Source organism: Syngnathus leptorhynchus, chromosome 22 (genome assembly GCF_054491065.1).
Source record: "Syngnathus leptorhynchus isolate UIUO chromosome 22, UIUO_Slep, whole genome shotgun sequence".
NCBI classification, from domain to species: domain Eukaryota; kingdom Metazoa; phylum Chordata; class Actinopteri; order Syngnathiformes; family Syngnathidae; genus Syngnathus; species Syngnathus leptorhynchus.
Window position 1 is genome coordinate 3,511,559 of NC_141216.1, and position 14,967 is coordinate 3,526,525.

Consider the following 14,967-nt stretch of genomic DNA (forward strand, 5'->3'; position numbering starts at 1 on the left):
TTTGAAACACCCCGTGGTTTAATACACAAGCTCAGTTGGAGTTTGGGATTCACAAACTGTCTTGTGCAGTGTTTGAACGCCTCACAGATGCCGACCAATGACAGGGCTGTAATTTCATTCATTCATGTTTCTGCATGTTGACGTCACTTCCTGGTCGTGCCGCGTGCTGATCCTAGCCAGCGTGTGCTTCTCTCAGTTGCATCTTGCTGCGTAAGTACATAAGATTTTATCAGAATAAATCAACTGATATTTCCTTTATTCAACCGTAATGCATTATCTTTTAAGGTGTTCAATCACAACTCAAACTTAACATTAAATTTTTGTCAGTAAGCATAAAATCAGAAGAGACATCAAACATAATGTTTTCTTTAGTAATGTTGACAAGTACTGGTTATATTTGTTGCAGGAATTAAGTTGTGTCAACATGACTAAAAAGAAATCAGAACAGAAGGCCCCAAAGAGGAAAGAGTTGCCTTCAAGTGTTGATGAGGTTTGTGTGGAGCAAACCGAAGAAGTTATGAAGAAGAAGGTGAAATTTGAGGTTAGTGGAACAATAATTACATCCATTCTTATTTGAAAGCGCCTACAGGCTGTTTTTGTTCTTATCCAGGAGGCTCCGGTTCAAACTCCAGACATCAACCTTCCGGTGGAGGAAGAACCAAAGACCAAAGGAAAGAAGAACAAAAGGAAACGCAAAAGGAAGCAAACGAAGAAGGAAAACACAGAGCAAACAGAGACCACCGCGCAAATTCAGGTTTGACACGTTTAATATATATATTTAATACATATATTTATCTAACTGTGTGATCATATTTGTTTTGACTCCATTGTATAAGATTGACCAATCCAAAGAAGCATTTGAGGGGGAAAATAGAGAGGTGGGAAGCAGTCCTGCATACATTTTCTGCTTTTGAACTTGAGTCATTGCGTTTCGGAGCGCTACGACTCAATGTCTTGCAGGGTGTCTGTGATTTCGACATGTGGCGTGATGATGTTCCTGTTTGGCTGAGCACGCGCCACACGCGTGCAGCAGTCGGCCATCCGCCTGAACATTGCGCGAAGCCTCTCTCGACTGGGCCGGTGGGTGAGCGGCACGAGCACCAGGCTGCCGCCGCTCCCCGAGAAGAAGACCAGCTCAGCCACGCTCAACAGCGCCCTCTCTCGGGGGCTCGCCTCGCCCTGCAGATTCGCCGCCCTCACCAGCACCGTCATGTACAGGAGGTGACAGAAAAGCAGCGTGGCGCTCACCGCCAGGAACGCCGGACCCTCGTCGGAACCCGAGAGAAACCTCCGTTGTGATTTGCTTTGCAGCACGCAGCCGCATATCACGAGTCCCAGTTGGAGAACATAAGGGATCAGAAAAGCCAAGCACAGCTTTGCCACGGCGTACGAAACTCCGGCGTCCATCGGATCGATGAAACACTCCGTCTCCCGGAGAAGACCGTCCCTCGGACCTCGAATGCCGGCCAGAAGAAGAGAAATCAAAGTCGCTATCACGAGTACCAGCGCCACGCAGACGCCAGGCCTCTTTATAATGAGGTTGGACGGAGGGTCGAGGGCCAGGATGTAAGCCATCAGCGCCAAGACCAGCAGGCCGCTGAGCGACACGACATGGACGGCGAAAGAAAGCGCGGCGCAGCCTATCGCCGCCGTCCTCAGGCTGTGAGGTCGGTGCGCCACGTTGTAGAAGGAGAAGAGAAGGAGCAGCAGTTGAAGGCCGCAGAAGGCCCACAGAAATTCGGCCAGGCGGCGCCGTGCCTTATAGGTGTGCACCAAGACGTAGAGTAAGAAGCAGCCGGCGAGCAAAGCGGCGGCAGCCAGAAAGGAGTACGCGTGGTTGGCCGAGGACACGAGGTCGGCGGCCGCGATCAGCTCCAGCACGTCGGTGGGCGTCAAGGCGTTGACGAGCGATGCCGAGCTGTTGTCGAGTGATTGGGTGCTGCTCTCGGTTGACTGGAAAAAAAAATGCATCCATCACACATTTTACAACAAGAGATATTATACACAGGGCAACGGCGTTTAATTAAAGCTCTGCTTTTATTTCTCGGCTAATTTTTAGTTTCGAGACAATCCGGCCCGAGTACAGTCGTGTGACAACGCTTGCCGTCTGCGGAGGAAACCTCTGCTCAGATGCAACATATGTTTCCACTTACCATTTTTTTTTTTTTTTGAGCGGTTGGTTGTTGTCGTCACTCCCTCGTCTCGTGCTCCCGTTCGTATTTCACGGCCCGGTTGGCTGCCGCTTGAGTCGTAGCCAAAAACGACGACGATGCTCCTTGAGACAGAAAAATGGTTACACGGGCGACATCCCGCCAGCATACTTTCAGAGTGACTTCGTGGCCATGTGATCAGAACATTTTCCGCCCCTCTTTTTTTTTTTTCTCCTCCTTCACCTTGCAGACTGAGAACCGTTAAATGGTAGAGCATACTGGCTCCCTTGTTCCGCCTCCCCTGAGGGTTGAATTTTGTTTTTGGGGAGGGATGTGGTTTTTTTTTTTTTTTTTCTGAGTATTCACTGCTGCACTTTTTAAACTTGCAATGCAACAGGAAGCCTTTTTGTTCGTTGTTTTTCGCATCTGTGTGGTTTGACACGTTTCACTTTGCAGAGTTGCAACACTGGCGACAGAATATCGGCATGATCTTGTTTTGGATCAGATGACAGACACATTGTGTTTTAGTGATGGCTTTGTCATTCTGAACAGGGGTGTGTAGACTTTAAATATCAACTGTATATCCCACTTAAAATCATTTGCTTCTTTTGACCTAAAATGGAAAATAGTCAATATAACCACCGGATTTGCTCTCCTTGTCAGATTCCTAAGTCTTGTTTGTTTTGTTTTGGTGCGATAGATTTCAGATCCAGCCAAGGAGGAGGACTTGAGCCCAGAGGAGCAGCGGGTTCTGGAGAGGAAGATGAAAAAGATCAAGAACAAGGAGTTGAAAGCAGAGGGGATCATCCCAGTCAAAAGCCAAGAGTCAGGGCCCACCGCGTCCCAGCAGGCTTTGGATTACCTCACCAGGTAAATCACCTGAAGTTCAAACTGCTGTGCTACTAGCTTAATGTTGGTCTTGAGTAACAACGGCGTTGTCTTTTCAGTTGGGTTCACAATCGTGAAGCTTGGAAGTTCCAGAAGAAACGGCAGACGTGGTTACTGCAAAACATGTTTGATTCTCAACAGGTGAGCTCAATTTAGCCTGGGTTGTTAGCGGAAGAGGTTTTTTCTTGATATTGTGACAATTTGCCACCAGATTGAAGATGAGAAGTTCTCATTGCTGCTGCAGTACATGGAGGGGCTCCGCGGGAGCTCGAGAGACATCACGGTTCAGAAGGCCCTGGTCCTGGTCCAGGAATCGGGGGAGGCGCCACAGGATGTCAATGTCCAGAAGAGGACGCGCAGAGCCAGAGAAATTATTCAGATGCTTTCCTAATGGCAGGCTTGAACATCAGACAGCATTGTTGGTTACCTTGTTCGTACTCATTAATCCAAGTTTTCCATGAGAACAAACAGAATTTTCTCCTTTGTCAAGTCAAGTTTATTTGTATAGCCCTAAATCACAAGCTGTCTCAAAGGGCTTCACATAGACAATCAATTGACAAATATTCTTAAAGCATCCCCTGATCTTTGTGTGTGAAATAACAATGACTTTAGTAAAACATGCAGACCCAGTTTTTTTCTTCAAAATTTTATTTACAAAAAGCAATCTTACAAATATTAAATTCGTCAATTCAAACCTCTCCAACATCATACTATTTAAAAAAATTATGACATGCTGGGAAATATTTTTCACAGGTTTCATTTAAAAACATTTCAGTCTCCCAGGTCAGTTCAGCATCATCTCGGAAATTGAAATCTCTTTTATCCGGATGGTAGGCACAAAAATCCACTTTCTTATGCCGCGTCCTCATCGGCCACCGTATAAAGGCCGACATCTCCACGTAAATGCTCCGCCTCGGCACCTTTTGTCTCTTCTGCGACATAAAGCGAAAAATGAAATATCCATTTGGACAACAAAAATAGTCATTTTTCAGCAAGTGAGAGTTGAACCTGGTTTTGCATCCCAAGCGATATTGTGACGAGTGAGCAGAGCTCGCAGTCTCGTAATCTCTTCTCGCTGTTTTTGGTATTCCTGCCAAGACCGCTCATGTTAAACACATTGAACAATATTGAACAAATTAAGTAAGCCTACATTTCCATACCTCATTACATTTTTGTAAAGAGTTGTGTGCTTCTTCTTGAACTGCAACCTCGGGCAGCTTCTGGTTCACTTTTTGACCCCTCAGGAGGCCGGCAACTTCAAACACATCCCTTATCAAATTGTTGTAACCCTGCAAGAGATGGCATTCAGCTCGGTGCTATGCAATTAGCGACGTGATTATATATTTTTTTAACTTACTTGCTCTGTGACAAGACCTTCATAGCGAGCCTGCTCCGCTTCATCCCATTCCTTTTGCAGCTCCTCATTCAAAGTCGGGTACACTTGAAAACAGCATGCAAAGTAGGTGTATTGCTAAAAAGTTGTAAAGAACTAGTCAAGTTTATTGACATAACTTGTGGTCTTACCTAAAAGAGAATGCGGGTGGCAAACAAGTGGCGTCTCAAAGGTTAGCGAGTACACGCAAGTGTTTGGCTCGGACACTTCAGCGAGCTTGGTTTGGCTGCTGCAGGCAAGAAGCACCTGTGGAAAAGGACACAAGCTACGTTTGATACAAACTATCCCTATTTTTTGGGGTGAGTATTTTGGGAGTCCACCCGCCTTTGCTTCCCGGTTTTTGTTGCCACAAGTGTCTCCGTCTCTCATCCACATGCCTGTAAAAGTGTTGTTGCTTATCTCCCACTCATGCCAGATCCTGTAAGGAGAACACGAAATCACTTTGGGTCACTGCTGAAAAGCTACACCGATAGCTGGAGAAGTTTTACCCCAGGATCCCATTGTAAGTGTTCCATCGGAATGACTGTTCATGTTGGGTGATGTTGTGAAACGGACAGAACTCATATCGATACCTAAAAGTAGGATTTTAAAAAAAGTTGCCAAAAAAAATGTACATAAAGCGACAAAATGTTTCTGGCTTAATTTCAGAATGAACTTACACTGATTGAGTAAGACTGAAACACCTTCCAGCCAAATGAAAAAGATGTGACGGTCCTAGTGGAGGGAAGATGTTGAACAGCAATAAAACTGTGAGACCTTTTTTGATTAATATCCAAAATGGAATGAATGAATGTTGTCATCAAATGACATTAACGTTACCGGACACTGGAGATGGAAGCACTTTAGCTTGAAGTCTGCTTCCCTGAGCCAGAATGTTGTTGTTCAACCTTAGGAGAAATAGACAATATATAAACCAAGAATATTTGTTAGCAGCTGGGGAAAATGTGTTTTTATGGGGACTGGAATGACGTAGAGCACTCCAGTTGTTCTCAGAGCACCGGTAAATAATGGAGCACAGCAGTGGAAAAACAAAATGGAATTATTTATTTGACAGACCCAAATGTATTCGGAGCCTCGACAATCTTCATTTTTCCACCGATTGCATGGGTTGCTATTAAAAAAACGTCAAACAAACGTTATTCTCTGCTCATCTGTCGATTAATAGCATGCCAATTACTCACCGAAAAAACACAGACACACAGCAAAGGCGAATATTAAGTGATAGGTCATACTGAACACGCAGTACGTTTTTAATTTTAGTGGTTAAAATATTTTTGTTGACATATCTGTCACGTCTGAGGAAATCCAGTTGGGCTTCCGGGTTAGGCAGTCACGTGACAATAACACGTTTTGCGCACGCGCTGTTAACATTCGACGCACATTGCAATTTTTATATTGATGCCAATATTTTACAATTTGTGGTATTTTAAAGGGCAGCGCAGATCAGATTTTTTAAAATATAGACTGACACGCTCTGCTTACTCTCAAAAACGGACATTTGGGGCTTGAAGTTTAGGTGCTACGAATGTTTACATATATGCTAATGCTAATGGTCTCTGGCTAACAGGAAGCATGTGTAGGCTTTTCAGACTTAACTTTTAAAGATAAACAATAGCTGCTTACAGTATATTAGACGAGGTTACAATATATGTTTGGTGTGAAAATGGGACGCAAAAAACAGGGCAAGTTTGTGCGCCCTGATAATAAGGGAAAAGACAAACGACACAAAATGAAGGGCAAAACATTAGAAGCTTTTACAGAAGAAATGCACTGTGCAGTTGAAGGTAAAATTACAAACCGTTTTACAAAGTTGTCATTGCATTGTTTTGTTTCAAACTTTAAAAAAAATGTTTTATTGGTTGCTGTTGATGCATATTTAAGAGTAGAACTAATCTTGCATTATGATTTTCTGACAGCAAGTCTAATCAGGGATGAGGAGGGAGCAGAAAGCCCCCAAGTGAAGCTACCTTGTCCTCTTGCCATGTGGGAGCTGGGCCATTGCGACCCCAAACGTTGCACAGGCCGAAAGTTGGTCCGCAAGGGCTTTGTACGCAACCTGCGCCTCAATCAGAGGTTCAACGGACTCATTTTGAGTCCCATGGGCACAAAGTATGTGACACCAGCTGACAGGTATGTATAAGGCTTACTTTACAATCATTTTGCTTTCAAATGGAAACTGAATCAAATGTCTATTTTGATTTGACAGGGAGATTGTGGCCCAGAGTGGACTGGCAGTGATTGATTGCTCTTGGGCCAAACTGGAAGAGACGCCATTTAATAAGATGGTCGGAAGTCATCCTCGCCTGCTACCTTACCTGGTAGCGGCAAATCCGGTCAACTACGGGAAGCCTTGCAAATTGTCTTGTGTTGAGGCTTTTGCTGCCACTTTTTGTATCGTGGGTAAGGCTTGCTGCATACAGCTGTTCTGTTGCATCTTCGGAGTGACTCAAAATGTGCACGTCTTGCGGTTTAATGTTGCCAGGTTTTGAGGAACTGGCTGTGCTCTTGTTGAAGAAATTCAAGTGGGGCACTGTGTTCCTGGAGCTCAATAAAGTTCTGCTGAAGCGCTATGCCGCCTGCCAGACAGAGCAAGAGCTGCTCGCTGTAGAAAAAGACTTTCTCACCACTAAACCGGAGGAGGATGAAATTGGTAAAAAGGGAGGGGGGATTTATTTATGTAAAAGTACTTTAAACTCAATAAAAATGACATATTTATCAACGTTGCTTCTTTTGATGCCATTAGTTATTGTTAGAGCATGGTTCTGAGATGCAACTTTTTGTTCGCAGATCCATTTGATGTCAACTCGGGAGTAGAATGCATGAATCTCAACAGACGTCATTGGTGAGCGTCTTCTATTTCATCGGAGGACATCTTTTAATTATATTTGTGTTGATGAATGCCGTCATTAGAGTCCAAATCCAATTTTAAAATGATTGCATGTGAAAATATATACAGTCACCATTTTATGTTCTATTCCAATTGTATTTTGTATCATTTAAATTCAGGGAAGCTGAGGAGGATGATTCTAGCGAGGGCACTGACGCATCACAGGATGATGACGACGACGATGATGTTGATGATGAAGACGAAGATGGAAAAAACAACGATGACTCAGAAGTTGTCTCGCAAGAAGAGGAAGTAGCAACAGCAAAATCATCACAGTAAAATGTATTTGAATTTGATGCTTCTAAGAAAGCCTCAAATGCTTTACAAAAGGTACATTTGGGCTCATTTGTATTTTTTAAAACCTTGTTTAGAGCATCTTTAATGTTTTTCAGTCCAGAAAAGTAAAATACAAACACTGTGCTGCAGATAAATAAAAATTTAAAGTATCTGTACTTGAGTATTTATTTTTTGAAATATGTTTCCTTTTACTCCCTACATTTGTAAAAAGATAGATTTACTTTCTGTTCAAAACGGACTTGTTATTTTTTTCTGGAGGACGACGGTCAAAATGATGTAAATAGACATGTATAGTCAATTTTGGTTAAGATATTGATTGATTAAAATCTGGTGACCCATGATAGAAGCCAAAAATTTCAAAATTGTGTGGACTGCACTGAATTTGAGGTTCACCAATAGCAAGGGCCCACATAGTAGTTGATTTTATTTGCACCCAGTTAGCAAAATTATTTTTATTCTTTTTTTATTTTTTCTACGTGAGGGAATACCACTTTTTCCCACCGCCTCACCTGAGTGTTGTAATGGAAACCGAGGTCAGTAAACGCAGCATTTTGCTTGCGCTACCTGGCGGCGTCATTAAATAGACCGGAGTAAATACGCTCTGTACAAATGTATTTTGTTTAAAAAAATATATATAGAGATATTTATGTCTTTATGGTTTTCTGGCGTCTGACGGGGCCTTTCCAGTAAACTGAATTTGAGTGTTGTACTGTAAATGTGGCGAGGGGGGCGGACACAGCGGGACTCTGCTGTCCTGCGGTAACATTGTTGTGGAACGACGTCACAGCTCGAAAATGAAGGCGCAGAGGCAGCCATTACCGGAGCTTCTCTAATTATTTTATTCCAAATAAATACTCGCGGAAAACTCCCATGGCAAGAGCTACAAGTCAGCTGGTGAGTCTCGCCGCATCGACACGGAGGACACTACGAAGCCGGCGGCCCAAACGTGGCGTGTGGCGGCTGTTTGACAACAAATAGTTAGGACGGGCCTTCGTTGGAAGAGCGGTAGCCTAGCCGCAGAGCTCGTTCGAATGTTAAGACCACCTAGCAAGGCTAGCCCGGCTAATTCAGGGGAACTGCGGCTAAATTCGCCCAAATTATTCGGCTTTTGTGGAGATTCCGTTTTGACCTGCGTGTGTGCTATGCTCGAGTGGGTTTTGTGTTCATTTACAACCGACACGAAGCTTGTTAATTGTTGTACACTTTGTGTTGGTCTGTATCAAGCTAATGCTAAGCTAAGCAGCTTCGCGCTTTCAATGTTAACTCTGGCTGTCAATGTGCTGCACAAATAAACGACAACAATCGGGCTGACAAGCAGCTCAATGAAAATATGAAATGGCGAGGGGCCGACGTTTTCAAGTTGCATCCACGCAACCTGACGTGGAGCTAATTTGCAGGCTATTAGCGTAAGTTTGTAACTCACTGTCAGCCAACCAGTGCGGCTTGACAAGGTAGCCCGAGAAAGTTCATACAGGCCACGATACAGCCGGAATCAACCCGTAGATGTGTTATTGCGATCAGGCTCTAACTAGGAAATGTTTTATGGTGGAGCTGCGGAGAATGAGTCAGGACATAGCTTCTCAGTGCGGGCCGGGTGAGCGGATAAAAAGCGGATAAATGGCCACACCTTGGTTGTGAATGAGATAAAAGAGAGACCAAGTCAACTAAGCAACAAACTTCTAGGCAGTTGTAAACGTGTTGTCTTGTGTTGGCTCGAAAAGCACCAAAAGACGCCCTGGAATTTACAACCTCGCACTGTTTGTTGTCTCAGAGATGATGATCGCAATGATGGCTTGGTTTCATGCAAGCAGAAAGGTTCTCTAAGGTGTAAACAAGGATAGTTTTGACAACATTGTCACCCGCTGTTCAAATGTCCAAAAATGCTTTCAAGCACAAACAAAAGGTCTGCGATCATCAAAGCATGCCTGTGAACTGAATATGCTTCATTTATATCGACTCTCGTAAAAATTGAAGCGCTCAATCCATAGATTTGTTCCGTTATTGATGTGATCTAATACACGGCTTATGTTTACACCACACTTGCTTGCTCGAATGTTTGTCAAGTTGTAGGAAACTCTTCAAAGACTCGAGGTCAAAGTGTTTTAGTAGGCTAACAAGTTTATCTGGAGTAGATAAAACTGTCTTTGATAAGAATTCATTTGCTTGTATTAAGTCAAGGTATGTTGTTTTGATTCCACTCCATCACGCTGCTGACCAGCGCTTTTTCTCTTCTTGCAGTACGATGTCGTGCCTATTCAGCCCAGCGTTGTCATTTGTACCCACTCGCATCCATCAATGGTAAGGAACCACCCCGACTTAAGCAGCAGCCACTGTCCCGGCATGGAGGGCTCGCCCTCGGAGGCCCGTGCCGCCGGAGCGTCTGCCAGCGGCCAGGGCTCTGGCCTCCGTGCGCAGAAGGTGGCTCAGGCCCCTCAGCCTCGCAAGAAGAAACCAGAGGACTTCAAGTTTGGCAAGATACTGGGAGAGGGCTCATTCTCCACGGTATACATCTACATATATAGATCACACATTCCTCTTCACTTTTTAATTAGACCTGGGTAGCTGTTGCTACATGCTAGCATTCCTCTGATTAATGTTCTCGAATGACTCATCCTTTTTTTTTTCTTTCCTCCCTTTTCAAGGTTGTCCTAGCAAGAGAGCAGGTAACCAGCAAAGAATATGCAAGTGAGTATTAAAATCTCGCAAAGGACTCAAAACAGACGCGCGTGTTTATACTCGTGCTCCGTCTGTCTTTCAGTTAAGATATTGGAGAAGCGGCACATCATGAAGCAGAACAAAGCCCAGTATGTGAAAAGAGAACGGGATTTGATGTCAAATCTCGACCACCCGTTCTTCGTCAAGCTCTTCTTCACATTTCAAGACGACGACAAGTTGTGTATCCTTTTGTGGGGCTGATACTGCACATTTTTTGCACAGAAAACATTATTTTATTTTTATTTTTCCCCAATAATTGCATTTTGCTTTTGGCTTTCTATTGTAATCGTCCTCCTTAACTGGGATTACTTAGATTTTGGTCTCAGCTACGCAAAGAACGGCGAACTCCTAAAATACATTCGTAAAATCGGTTCATTCGATGAGACCTGCACTCGATTCTATTCAGCGGAAATCGTTTGTGCTCTAGAATACTTGCACAGTGTGGGGATTATCCATAGGTAACGTATCGGATTCTTTTTTTTTGAAATTTCTTTCCATCCCTTTCCGCTAAACTGAGACCCGATGTACTCCTTTGCAGAGATTTGAAACCAGAGAATATTCTTTTGAGCGAAGAGATGCACATCCAGATAACAGATTTTGGGACAGCAAAACAGTTGTCATCAGACAGCAAGCAAGGTACTTGTACTCTTTTGTCTGGACATCTCCGTGGAATTAAACGTTGCTATTCGAATTTTGCAGCGAGAGCAAACTCCTTTGTGGGAACAGCGCAGTATGTTTCACCAGAGCTGCTAACAGAGAAATCAGCCTGCAAAAGGTAACTTTTTTTGTTTTTGTTTTGCCTTTTTTGAGTGACATGCCATGAGTTACTTTTTTTTTTTTTTTTTTTTTACCACTCCTTTTTATTTTTTGTTTTAGCTCTGACCTCTGGGCATTGGGATGTATTATCTATCAATTGGTGGCTGGTCTACCACCGTTCAGAGCTGGGTAAGTAACTGTGTTTTGTTTCATGACAAAAAATAAATAAACCAAGCAGGCAAAATCAATCTTGTTTTCTTTGACCCCTCCATAGAAACGAGTACTTAATATTCCAGAAGATCATAAAGCTGGAGTATGAATTCCCTGAGAAATTCTTTCCCAGAGCCAAGGATCTTGTCAAACAGCTTTTGGTAAGTCATTACATGTCACTTGTATTTTTAATTGTAGGAGCAGGCAAATAACATTTTGTTTTTGTTTTCAGTCACTGGACCCCTCAAATCGGCTCGGCTGTGAGGAGATGGGCGGCTACGACCCTCTGAAGCAACACCCTTTCTTTGACACCATCTCCTGGAGTGACTTGCACCTGCAGACGCCGCCCAAGCTCACGCCGTACCTGCCGGCCATGTCGGAGGACGATGAGGACTGTTACGGAAATGTACCATCATTTTTCCCCTCATAACAGAAATTGTCTTTACTATACGCAGCAAGTCAAATAAAAAATAAACGGCGATGTGGTTTGCAGTACGACGACCTCCTGAGCCAGTTCAGCAACATGCAGGTGGCCCAGTCCAGCTCGTCGCACTCGCTGTCGCCGCACGAGTCGACGCCCCCGCAGCGTTCCAGCAGCAACATCGAGCAATACATCCACGACCTGGACAACAATTCCTTCGAGCTGGACCTCCAGTTCACCGACGAGGAGAAGCTCTTGTTGCTGGACAAACAAACCTCGGGAAATCCATGGTAAGTCGTGAGGCCGTGTTTAGTCTCGAATACGGTCAAAGTCACTCTACGATGAGCAAGGGATGAATGAATTTTTATTTATTCTTATTTACACAGGCACCAGTTTGTGGAAAACAACCTGATTTTAAAAATGGGTCCAGTAGACAAACGAAAGGTGAGTATGACTTTGTTTTTTTTTAAGTGGCGTTCGACTGAAACCGGTTCCCGTCGCAGGGTCTGTTTGCCCGACGGAGACAGCTGCTGCTCACCGAAGGACCACACCTCTACTATGTGGATCCTGTCAACAAGGTCCTGAAAGGAGAAATCCCTTGGTCACTAGAATTACGCCCTGAGGCCAAGAACTTCAAAACCTTCTTTGTTCACACGGTACACACGACTACTTCCAAAGTTTTTTTCTCTTTTTTTTTCTTTGAGCTTGTCGAGTCACAGCTGCGCCGGTTTAAGTACTCCCATATTCTATTTTTAATCAAACGTTATTCACAAATATCATTGATGTAAAATCTTTTGAGAATAACAATTTCCTGTTGGTCGATGTCTTTGCAGCCTAACCGAACATACTATTTGATGGACCCTAGCGGAAATGCCGACAGATGGTGCAAGAAGATCCAGGAAGTGTGGCGAAAGATCTATCAAAGACACCAAAATCCCGGCCTATAGGAGCGCTCCCGCATCCGCTTTGGCTCGGAAGCCAATCAGTGAGCAGAGTAACACCCTCTTTAGTGCCCTTCATCACCGCAGTGTAAACAAACTCTTTACAGACGCTGGCATCTAGACCTTGTTTGTTTTACTGAGTAGAATCATGGGGGGGGGGGCTACAACTTTGGATTCAGGGTTGCTTTGCTTGTTCTTTGTGCTCCGTGTGAGGCTTCTATTGCCATCTAGTCCCGCCAAGCACATCTGCTTTTTTTTTTTCTGTACATTCTCGGCGGAAGGTGAAAGGCAAGCTTGGGGGATCACGGGGCCTCTCTCTATCGCTCTCTCTGTCTATCTAAAATCCAAGGACTGTTTTTCCTGATATACTGTCACGCAAAAATCATAATTGGTGAGAATCCCAGAATCTAATTCAACCGTATCCTAAACCTGTGTCCTATGTAGATGCTGTAGAACCCCCCCCCCCCCCCCACCCCTTAATTTTTTTTTGCGTCGAGCGCATATCGTCCCATAGCTCCACCGCTTAGCGCGTGCTTGATTCACTCGGGCGCATTTACCAAACTCAAATGTATTTTTGTAAGCGTCCGCGTATTTCCACAGTATTTGAGTTGCTTTCTTGAACCGCGCGGTACTCGCTTCTGGCGGTCCGATCCAATTCCCAGCAGGGCGCCAGCCTTCTTCCACAGCTGTAAGCGACACAGGAGTCGGGGAAACGTGCCACTAGCTTGTACTTCGGAACCGTAAAGTCGCTTACCTTTTTCCTGCATGGCCAGTCGTGTAGCGCAGCCTTGCTCCTCTCTCCTTCGGGCACTGGTGATATTACACTACCGGTAGTTTATTCAAGTTTTTAAAAAGGTGGGTATTTTATTTTTAATATATTTTTTTTTTTGGACTGCATTGGCAACCATAGCAAATGTTACTGGATGATTTGGCTGTTCTGTTCACTTTGCTATTTCTTTGTGATGTGAATTTTATTTTCATTTGTTTTCGGTGGGATCGCTATGCGCATCTTTAGTGCATCATGTTGAAATATTAAAAAAAAAAAAAAAAAAATATCCTACGTGCTGACCAGAAAATCGTCTCCCAGCAGAGATTTAAAATACATCATCCTATCGCTCTTTGAAGCAATCACAGGTTTCTCCAGATGGCTGCCACAACCATTTTCTTTTGTCTCCACATTCGCACATTCAGCTCTGGTAGAACTTCACCTGGGTTACCTGAAACTCTTTTTTTTTTTGGTTATCATAATGCTTTTAATTTTGACAGAGTATTTTCAGGTCCTTTTTTTTTTTTTTTTTTAAACCCCCCTCTCTCCCAAAGGCCTCCTCCTTTTGGCTGAGTCTGTGTGCAGTGTGTGACTGGAATTTCGGTGGCCCTGAGGCTCGGCGTGCGTGCGTGCAAGGATATCTTTATCTGATCCAAATAAGCGATAAAATTGCTGTATCGGTCTATAAAGAAATTGAGGAAGCCCTACACAAGTGTTGGCCTCCTCCGCGCGGAGAATTTGTCGGAATCTAATAGAGGGCGGTCGGTTACATTGTGCGTGGGGGGGAAAAAAAAAAAACGCTCTACCTGGCTTGTAACTGACGAGAACTGTGATGTACAGATCATGTATTATTAAAATCCGAAGCGAGTAATGCAATGACATTAGGATACAGTTTTTGTATTTTTATTCTTGTATAAGGTTATTAGAGAGCTATTGTTTAGCCTCTAGTTCATTCTGTGTTATTTAAATTCTAATATATGAATCATATTTGGATTGAAGTCATGTTCAGGGGCCATGTTGTGTATGTTTTGAGATGTAAAGCCTTTGAATGTGAATAATTATTGTAAACTATAATATTTTACAGTTTTTCTTTCTTACTATATCATGCATTTTCTATTTGCTCAGTGATTTAATCATATTCCGATGATAATTTAATGACTCTGTTCATTCTCTCGCTGATTATGTGTGCGCTAGGTCAGTAGATGTTGAATGACAACTTTTCCACTTAACGCTTGGTAGTCCAGTAATTAAAGCATGTAGGGAATTTAGGCATCCGAAGAAAGCCGCGTTGTCTGTTTTTCTGTTAGGTCCGCAAGTCATGACATGGGAAAAGATGCGGCGTTTCACTGGCAATGGCTTCTCACATCCTGCAGCATGTAAATAAAGTATCAGCCCACCATCTGTGTTTTATGTCTTGTGCAAATTACTACGGGCTACTCTCGGTTTAATGCGATTGTGTGCGACACTGTGGCGGCTCGTTTGAGCTTTAATTCAATATCTAGCCCAAGTTCCATGGACCGGTACACAATGTCCTCCCTTGTGG

The 14,967-nt window shown here is 43.7% G+C and overlaps 5 protein-coding genes across 8 annotated transcripts; 3 read left to right on the forward strand and 2 right to left on the reverse strand.

Annotated features, from left to right (window-relative positions):
- Window positions 1-112: 112 nt before the first annotated feature.
- Window positions 113-3,668, forward strand: chlsn (cholesin). Its single transcript, XM_085904106.1, has 6 exons — window positions 113-210; window positions 407-541; window positions 611-754; window positions 2,851-3,020; window positions 3,098-3,179; window positions 3,250-3,668. Exons 2-6 carry the CDS (start codon window positions 425-427, stop codon window positions 3,427-3,429), a joined length of 693 nt encoding a protein of 230 aa, XP_085760232.1. The 5' UTR covers window positions 113-210; window positions 407-424; the 3' UTR covers window positions 3,430-3,668.
- On the reverse strand, window positions 260-2,559 carry LOC147039394 (uncharacterized). Of its 3 annotated transcripts, none has more exons than XM_085904102.1 (2): window positions 2,154-2,559; window positions 260-1,953 (listed from the first exon to the last, which is right to left on the reverse strand). In XM_085904102.1, exons 1-2 carry the CDS (start codon window positions 2,154-2,156, stop codon window positions 940-942), a joined length of 1,017 nt encoding a protein of 338 aa, XP_085760228.1. In that variant the 5' UTR covers window positions 2,157-2,559; the 3' UTR covers window positions 260-939. The 3 variants fall into 3 exon arrangements, with proteins under 3 accessions (XP_085760228.1, XP_085760229.1, XP_085760227.1); XM_085904103.1 differs by having other exon boundaries at window positions 260-1,956; window positions 2,149-2,559; XM_085904101.1 differs by lacking the exon at window positions 2,154-2,559 and having other exon boundaries at window positions 260-2,107.
- gnptg (N-acetylglucosamine-1-phosphate transferase subunit gamma) lies at window positions 3,663-5,770 on the reverse strand. Of its 2 annotated transcripts, none has more exons than XM_085904105.1 (11): window positions 5,613-5,770; window positions 5,488-5,542; window positions 5,251-5,318; window positions 5,091-5,145; window positions 4,920-5,003; window positions 4,756-4,849; window positions 4,563-4,677; window positions 4,396-4,478; window positions 4,199-4,327; window positions 4,047-4,128; window positions 3,663-3,970 (listed from the first exon to the last, which is right to left on the reverse strand). In XM_085904105.1, exons 1-11 carry the CDS (start codon window positions 5,659-5,661, stop codon window positions 3,891-3,893), a joined length of 894 nt encoding a protein of 297 aa, XP_085760231.1. In that variant the 5' UTR covers window positions 5,662-5,770; the 3' UTR covers window positions 3,663-3,890. The 2 variants fall into 2 exon arrangements, 1 of the variants encoding a protein (XP_085760231.1); XR_015063358.1 differs by having other exon boundaries at window positions 3,913-3,970; window positions 4,207-4,327.
- Window positions 5,740-7,911, forward strand: tsr3 (TSR3 ribosome maturation factor). The gene is made up of 6 exons (XM_085904104.1): window positions 5,740-6,215; window positions 6,348-6,561; window positions 6,638-6,831; window positions 6,914-7,081; window positions 7,219-7,273; window positions 7,438-7,911. The coding sequence occupies exons 1-6, from the start codon at window positions 6,080-6,082 to the stop codon at window positions 7,595-7,597; spliced, it is 927 nt and encodes a 308-aa protein (XP_085760230.1). The 5' UTR covers window positions 5,740-6,079; the 3' UTR covers window positions 7,598-7,911.
- A 369-nt stretch (window positions 7,912-8,280) lies between these two features.
- On the forward strand, window positions 8,281-14,823 carry pdpk1b (3-phosphoinositide dependent protein kinase 1b). The gene is made up of 14 exons (XM_085904488.1): window positions 8,281-8,509; window positions 9,854-10,117; window positions 10,258-10,300; window positions 10,374-10,511; window positions 10,644-10,788; window positions 10,869-10,966; window positions 11,030-11,105; window positions 11,207-11,275; window positions 11,361-11,457; window positions 11,529-11,702; window positions 11,790-12,007; window positions 12,104-12,161; window positions 12,221-12,373; window positions 12,551-14,823. The coding sequence occupies exons 1-14, from the start codon at window positions 8,486-8,488 to the stop codon at window positions 12,662-12,664; spliced, it is 1,671 nt and encodes a 556-aa protein (XP_085760614.1). The 5' UTR covers window positions 8,281-8,485; the 3' UTR covers window positions 12,665-14,823.
- The last annotated feature ends 144 nt before the right edge of the window (window positions 14,824-14,967 follow it).

Bases quoted from the DNA above. Each gene is read 5' to 3' on its own strand.
- gnptg (XM_085904105.1), bottom strand. From the start codon at position 5,661: ATGACCTATCACTTAATATTCGCCTTTGCTGTGTGTCTGTGTTTTTTC. The intron at 5,543-5,612 runs GTGAGTAATTGG...TTTTTTTAATAG, and splicing joins TGTGTGTCTGTGTTTTTTCG to CAACCCATGCAATCGGTGGA. The intron at 4,850-4,919 runs GTAAAACTTCTC...TTCTCCTTACAG, and splicing joins ACTTACAATGGGATCCTGGG to GATCTGGCATGAGTGGGAGA.
- tsr3 (XM_085904104.1), top strand. From the start codon at position 6,080: ATGTTTGGTGTGAAAATGGGACGCAAAAAACAGGGCAAGTTTGTGCGC. The intron at 6,562-6,637 runs GTATGTATAAGG...TTGATTTGACAG, and splicing joins TATGTGACACCAGCTGACAG to GGAGATTGTGGCCCAGAGTG. The intron at 7,082-7,218 runs GTAAAAAGGGAG...TTTTGTTCGCAG, and splicing joins ACCGGAGGAGGATGAAATTG to ATCCATTTGATGTCAACTCG.
- LOC147039394 (XM_085904103.1), bottom strand. From the start codon at position 2,427: ATGCTCTACCATTTAACGGTTCTCAGTCTGCAAGGTGAAGGAGGAGAA. The intron at 1,957-2,148 runs TGGAAACATATG...CATTTTTTTTTC, and splicing joins AAAAAAAAAAAAATGGTAAG to CAGTCAACCGAGAGCAGCAC.
- chlsn (XM_085904106.1), top strand. From the start codon at position 425: ATGACTAAAAAGAAATCAGAACAGAAGGCCCCAAAGAGGAAAGAGTTG. The intron at 542-610 runs GTTAGTGGAACA...GTTCTTATCCAG, and splicing joins AGAAGAAGGTGAAATTTGAG to GAGGCTCCGGTTCAAACTCC. The intron at 3,180-3,249 runs GTGAGCTCAATT...ATTTGCCACCAG, and splicing joins ACATGTTTGATTCTCAACAG to ATTGAAGATGAGAAGTTCTC.
- pdpk1b (XM_085904488.1), top strand. From the start codon at position 8,486: ATGGCAAGAGCTACAAGTCAGCTG. The intron at 11,458-11,528 runs GTAAGTCATTAC...TTTTGTTTTCAG, and splicing joins ATCTTGTCAAACAGCTTTTG to TCACTGGACCCCTCAAATCG. The intron at 12,008-12,103 runs GTAAGTCGTGAG...TTATTTACACAG, and splicing joins CAAACCTCGGGAAATCCATG to GCACCAGTTTGTGGAAAACA.